We start from the raw sequence: 6,636 nt of genomic DNA on the forward strand, positions 1-6,636 counted from the left end.
TACTTCCTGTACCAATAACATCAATAACTAAGATATGATACTAGTTGTTACGGACGAAAACTATTTTATTATATTTTTAGAAATCAATAAATGGTTGGCTTTATATAGGCCTTAGATTGAATTTTTTAAAAAAAATCCATTTTAATAACGTGGTGCAAGTCAAACTAAATCCTAATTAATAGGATTTATTGTAGTTGGCAATTTCAACTATTATCCCAACAAGAAGCATTGCTCAATCAAAAAAGTGCACGTCACTAATAGATCAATTAAGTGAATCAGAGTTAGTTGATTCCAAAACAAAGATTTGGTGGCTATTGGATAAACGGTTCTATCCAAGTGTGCATTCTTATGATCCAGGAAATAAGAAGTATGATTCTTTTTTGATGTTAGAGATTATATAGATTACCGATTTTGAAAATAAGGTAAATGTGAGGATCTAGATATCTTTTTACTATTTTTTAGTAATTTTTAGATTTTTTTTTTAGTATTTAGTGTATTTATGGTGTTTTTGGTATTTTTATTTTTATTTTTATAATTTTTGATAATTTTTATCTTTTTTATATTTTTAAATTTTGTTTCGTTTAACAATTTTAGGATTATGAGTATTTTTTCTTTTTATTAGGATTCTTTTCCATTCTTTAGAAATAGAAATTATTACTATTTTTTTTTCTTTTCTTTACAAGATTGAAATTGAGATTTATATATTAGTATTTATTTTCTTTTTTTACAATATTAGAGTTGATATCTATATATTGGAATTTCCTTTTTTTAAGTCTTAGATTTATAGTTTATATAAGAGTTATGTTTAGTTGTTTTAAAATAATCCTCTATTAATAATAAAACTTTTTTTTTTTAGTAAAATCTAGAGAACAATGATTTTCTCTTTGTTTTTTTATAGGTTCTCTTCTTGCTTTATTTTCAATTATCTTTGCTCGTTGGCTCGTAGGATAATCACTACTTTGCCTAGCGTTAAAGCCTAACAACTACTAGTATTTTTTTTTTGGATTTAGTATTGGATGATTTTCCTCCTGTGCTACTACCTGATATTACTTTAAACTAACGAGTTCTTTTAAACTCGGGATGATTGATACAGGAGGATTTATTGATTTTTTTATTATTTTTAATAAATTATTAATAATTTTTTATAATTTTTGAATTTTTTTAATATTTTAGATATTTTTTTGATAATTTCTATCTTTTATATGTTTAGATTGAGTCTGTTTAGATATTTTAGGATTACGAGTATGTTAATAATTTTTTTTTCCTTTACAAATTAAGAATTTGGGTCTTAGGATTTTTTTTATTTATTTTTAAAGTTTGGAGTTTATATAAATAATTGTTTGAGTTGATATATGAGAGAGTTTTTGATTTAATAATAATTTTTTTGACAATGCCATTTTTTTTTAATTTCTAGATATTTCTTTTCGAATCAAAAGATTATAGAAAATTATTTCTGATATTCATACGCAAATAAAAGCATTCGATAACTCCTAGGATAATCATTATCCCATACGAGTCACATGATTAAATGTAAACGTTTCAGAACTTAAGATAATTCTATGTCTGTTTTAACAATTTTGTTGTGCGATAAATGGTCCACTGATCACACTCTTCCGACCAAAAGAAAAATGAATTCGATTACTGATACAACCAAAATAGGAGAAACCAATTATTACAAAATTTCTAAAATTTTCAGACAAAAGTTGGAAAAAAAACAATTCTAATTTTAATTTGAAGCAAAAACAAATACGAACGATCTTAAAAGGACAACTCATTGAGCCTTGGCAGCAGCGTGGCCGTGCCTCTGGCCACCTCTGGCGCACTTAGCGTGGACTGCAAGCGTGCCGGTTGACCCCGGACATGAGGCGTCCACCGAGTAGGCGGCAGCAGACACAGGCAAAACGCACGACGGTTTCCCCAAGCAGGCCTACACATGACATGACGACGGAATCAGTCTGATAATTCATCCAACAGCCAAAAACAAAATGCATGCCAGTACTCAAACGAACTGTACCTGCTCGACCACATTTTTGACGTTGGGCGAGTGGCAGTTACCGACCGTGAAGTTGCCGCAGATGCCACTGGGGTTTCCAAAGCTGGCAAAGACGATGGAACGGATGACCATCTTCTCCCTGCACTTCAAGTGAGCCTCTGGCTTGTTGCTGTTCTCCCCCGACGACGACCACGAATCCACCGGTGGGGGGTAGTTCTGGGAAACCAAAGTGCAAATGTTGTCTCTCTTCACTACCGTGATCTTGATGTCCTCCGGCTTCCCGCCCTGCTCCTCCAACACCACCATGAGGTTGTTTTGCGGCTTTAAGAAAGCCCGGGGAATGTGATACCTTGCATATCAACGAACGACAGAGTCACACAAGGCCGCATGTTTTGAAATTAAACAACGACAATAACAACCAAACAGATTAGATGTTTGCTAACATTGATTGAGAAGGTGTTCCGAGAGGGCTAAGGTAGTTAACCCAATAACGACCGATGCATTGGCCGTTGATCCACACCAAGCCTTTGCCCATAGAGCTCATGTCCAAAGAGACTGGGTCATTTCCAGAGGGACCATCAAAGTATTTCTGAAAGGGTTGTATCATGAGAGATTGATTATTTGAAAAGAAAAAGGGTACACTAAATTTACCTTGTACCAAGTGATTGGAATATCACTCGTAGCTTCTACCCACTTGACGCCATTCATTTTTTCTTCTTGGAAAATACCCAATTTCTCTCCGGTTAATCCCACCTGACAAACAAACAACTCACAACACAATCATTTTTTTAAAAAAAAAATGAATTGTTTAAGATTGTTAATGTGTGAATTAATCACCTGGTGCTTCCACATGCTCTGTGACAAGTCCAGAGTGCCGGCGTTGAGGCCTTGGATGGTGACAGTATGCAGGCCAGCAACTCTGTGTTCCAGGTAGGGTCCACTATCCTACAACGCATGTATTGCATGAATATTGAAGAATAAATAAGGAATTTATTTATTATTAGACGAGAGTAGTCAATTAAGAACATAATTTACCGGCATTCCCACTGTTAATCCCAAGATTGCGATGCGGTTGCCTCCGGGCCTCAAACTGATTTGCTTTTTGAAGACAAAACTCTTCTCAATTTTTGTTCCATGAGCAGATCCTGGAAACATTTGTGTTCAGTTTATCATCATTAAGTGATCTCTCTTTAATCAGTCACGCATCATGATGATTTGAAAGAAATAAACACTTTCTAGTCATAATTCTTAAAACCTTTGAAGTAAGAAGATCTTACCCATGTATTCTCCATTGACGAAGGTGTGTATGACATGGCCAAGACATGAAACTTGGATCACGGGATGAATGTCATGTCGGAAAGGCATGTCCTTATCGTCTAGCAAGAAGCTGCACTTGGGGGAACACAAGAAACAATTGTTACATCAGTTTAGCTTGACTTACATATCTTCAAATGTATATATATGTTTAAGACGAAATTACCTTGTTGTGTACCAAAGATAATCTGTGGTGTCCTTGGTCATGTTATACAGTTCCAAGGGCCCCTGAGATTTGATACCCTTAGCAGTAGGTATCGGTTCTTGGTACATCTCCCACTTCTTGTTGTTATTAGCATCCTTTGACAAATCAAATGTCCTGGCATTGTGCTGAGAGTTAATCTGCAGAAGCAGACAAAAGAGACAAAATCATCGGTCAAGCACGATGTTAAACAGCAAAGTCCTTGATGGTAGTCTGCCTCGAGTTGTTCCTTAGTTTATGATTTCACAGCCAAATTACCCGCTGATTGTTGTACACCACAGTCTTGCAATCTGGGAGGATGCTGATGGAGTGGCGAGGGAGGAAGTAATCGACACCCCTAAACTTCAAAGTTCCATCAAACTTTGTGTTGGTGTTTGTGAGGAAGGCGACACAAACTTTGTTCTCTGGTATCTCATACAACCTAGCCTGCCAAATCCAAGAGCTGATGATGTTACTTGAACATGTTTTTCTTTTCTTTTCGACAAAGCAATTCAAAGGTTAGCAAATTATCATCACAGAGCTGATGATGTTACTTAATTTTACCTCAAGGTCAGGGCTAAACTTCTGCAAAGAGTAAGTTCCCCCAAGCAACCCTTTACTGCATAGCTTCAGTGCGGCATGCAAGTCCCTCAGATGGCCCCATTTAGGCTCCTTCTGCAGGCCTGCATTGCCACAAAACCATAAAAGATCCATTTCATCCTGATCAGAAAACCTCAGAGTAGAATCTAAGATCCAACTGATTACCATATTCATCGAGAGGGCCTTCATCATAGTATCTAGTCATCACAAAAGATGCTCCTGTCCTCCCAAAATTAGTTCCTCCATGATACTAAACGAAAAACACAGCTGAATTGTGTGAGATTTAACAATCTTAATGCAACATCAACAAGCCATATGTCCGAGTGCATACCATGTAGTAGTTAACCAGTGAGCCATTCTTCGAGAAGAAGCGTGCCACCGAGTACGCGAGATCCTCTGCTGCTCTCTGAGAAGGTGGATCACCAAACACTCTATACCTGGATTGCCCGAAAAGGATAAAAAAAGACTGAATTTTTCTTAATGAACTGAAAGGGCTAATTCATGCAGATGTTAACTCACTGAGCAGTCCAGTTCTCCGTCCAAAGAGAAGGCTTGGTGGGACTGTTCGGCCCCATAAAAGTGTCTCCGCAGTTCCTTCCATTGCACGAATTGATCTAAAAAAGTTCCTCATTAATGAGATTCGTATTGAAAATCTCGAGCAAAATTAGAAGAAATCATCATCATCATCATCATTACCACTGAGCCGGGAGCATCGTTCTGCTTGCACATCACCCACGGAACGCCCACCTGGAGGCCGACGGCCATCTCGGCGGCCCACTTTATGTAGTCGACGGAGCCGGGGAAGGCTCGTGCTATGTTGTTGTACTCATTCTCGATCTGTCGGGTCACCGAATTAGTTGAACAACACCGAGAAAGCAGTTTGAAGACTGAATTAATTACTACCTGAGCAAGAACGATGGGACCTCCTTGAGAGGCAAATAACTTCTCGTCCTTCAGTTTTTGCACGGCCATCTTTACAAATCTCTCCATGTGTGTCTGCAACATAGACACTCATATTTTTATTTAACCTGTTTTCCACGATCGATGAGATTGAGAAGAAATGATAATTAATCACCTTGAAGGGTTCATTATCTGTCCTGAAGGTGATGTCAGGAACCTCCCTGAGCCAGTAGGGGAGCCCTCTGCGTGCAATAAGACAAATTAGACAATAATTTGATCATGAAAATTTAATAAAATTTGGCTATAATTAGTTTACCCATGATTCCATTCCCCTTGGACGAATGGCCCAAACCTCACTGTGACATACAACCCTGCAGATTGCACCAGCTTGATAAATTTGATCAAGTCACAATTACCCTCGTAATTAAACTGCTCCAGTCGAAGAAGACAAGCAATTAAAATCACATTGATTATCAATAAATAGCTAGTTAGAATGCAAATTAAATAATTACCTGGCCATACACAGGCTCATGGGCGTTCCAGAAGACATATGTCTCGATCATATTTAATCCTCCCTCCTTAGCCTTCGCGATGAGATCGTGCCACATCTAATAATAACACTACCCATTAATAAAGACTGGATAATGATAATCTAAAGTAATTAACACTAAGAATGGTAGCAAATTAAACCTGTGGTGTGCTTCGAGGATAATGAATTGATCCAGAGAAAAATAATTCTCTTTTTCCATCGATGAGTAAAGAACGACCATCATAAGTAACTTCTCCCTTTGAACTATTCGCGATGCTCGCGAGAAATATGAGAAAGAAAGCGATGAAAGCTTGAGATGGTTTAGCCTTAGATGAGACGAGCATGGCTCTTAGAGCTACTATTGTATGCATGGAGGAGATATGTGAACTAATTAAGATTGCCTTTTTTTCTTAAAGTCGAAACGAATTGACCATTTTAAAGAGAAAGAATAAAAGAGGAAGGTCAAAGCGCGATTACTTTCTTTCAATGACCGTGAAGGAAGGTGAGAGAAATAAGAGTAGCCGTTTACTTGTCACATTAACATTCATTTGAAGTTGGTTCAAGAATAATAAATTTAATAAAAAAAAGAATGATAAATTTAATTTCTCTACTTATTTATTTGTGATTTATAGATGTGAAGCATAATTTATAGTTGCTTAAAGTAAAGAATTAACTTCACTAGACATTATAGTTTTTTTGATTTGATCATCAATTGATTAGTTTTTTTTTGACATATTATATTATTTAAATGTTTAGAATAATGCTTATTTATATCAAAACGACATATAAATAACAGAGAAATGAAACACACAATTAAAATATTTGAGTAATTATGATTAATTTATGCTAATGATATTTAATTTATGAGAGTTTTATAAACTTAAAATGGTGTTAATGCAATATTATTTTTTTCAACCATAAATATTTTATTTCAACATTAATTTAAGGTAGATCCGCTATCTTAACGCCACCTTAGTGTCGGCCCCACAGATATAGAAAGAGGTAAATACAAATATACAAGACGCATAATATATAGGATAAATCCCGGATCGTTAGTTCTTGAGAATCAATCTCCGACCATTACATTAGAAATGTCATGCGTCCACTATCCCTGTGGGC

General features: G+C 36.2%; 1 protein-coding gene across 1 annotated transcript; it reads right to left on the minus strand.

The window, feature by feature from the left end:
- Nucleotides 1–1,743: 1,743 nt before the first annotated feature.
- Nucleotides 1,744–5,611, minus strand: LOC122011343 (beta-galactosidase 11-like). The gene is made up of 18 exons (XM_042567730.1): nucleotides 5,501–5,611; nucleotides 5,305–5,417; nucleotides 5,164–5,230; nucleotides 4,992–5,084; nucleotides 4,785–4,925; nucleotides 4,608–4,702; nucleotides 4,420–4,525; nucleotides 4,254–4,338; nucleotides 4,053–4,171; nucleotides 3,768–3,935; nucleotides 3,474–3,649; nucleotides 3,271–3,380; nucleotides 3,029–3,138; nucleotides 2,831–2,938; nucleotides 2,645–2,746; nucleotides 2,437–2,582; nucleotides 2,015–2,342; nucleotides 1,744–1,927 (listed from the first exon to the last, which is right to left on the minus strand). Exons 1-18 carry the CDS (start codon nucleotides 5,594–5,596, stop codon nucleotides 1,772–1,774), a joined length of 2,319 nt encoding a protein of 772 aa, XP_042423664.1. The 5' UTR covers nucleotides 5,597–5,611; the 3' UTR covers nucleotides 1,744–1,771.
- Nucleotides 5,612–6,636: the final 1,025 nt, after the last annotated feature.

The sequence above is a fragment of the Zingiber officinale genome, chromosome 1A, assembly GCF_018446385.1.
Source record: "Zingiber officinale cultivar Zhangliang chromosome 1A, Zo_v1.1, whole genome shotgun sequence".
Lineage (NCBI taxonomy): Eukaryota > Viridiplantae > Streptophyta > Magnoliopsida > Zingiberales > Zingiberaceae > Zingiber > Zingiber officinale.

Excerpts from the sequence above, each read along its gene's own strand:
- LOC122011343 (XM_042567730.1), bottom strand. The coding sequence starts at position 5,596 with ATGTGGCACGATCTCATCGCGAAGGCTAAGGAGGGAGGATTAAATATG. Across the intron at positions 2,583-2,644 it reads TTCCAATCACTTGGTACAAG|AAATACTTTGATGGTCCCTC; the intron begins GTAAATTTAGTG and ends CAACCCTTTCAG. Across the intron at positions 2,343-2,436 it reads GGAACACCTTCTCAATCAAT|GTATCACATTCCCCGGGCTT; the intron begins GTTAGCAAACAT and ends TTGATATGCAAG.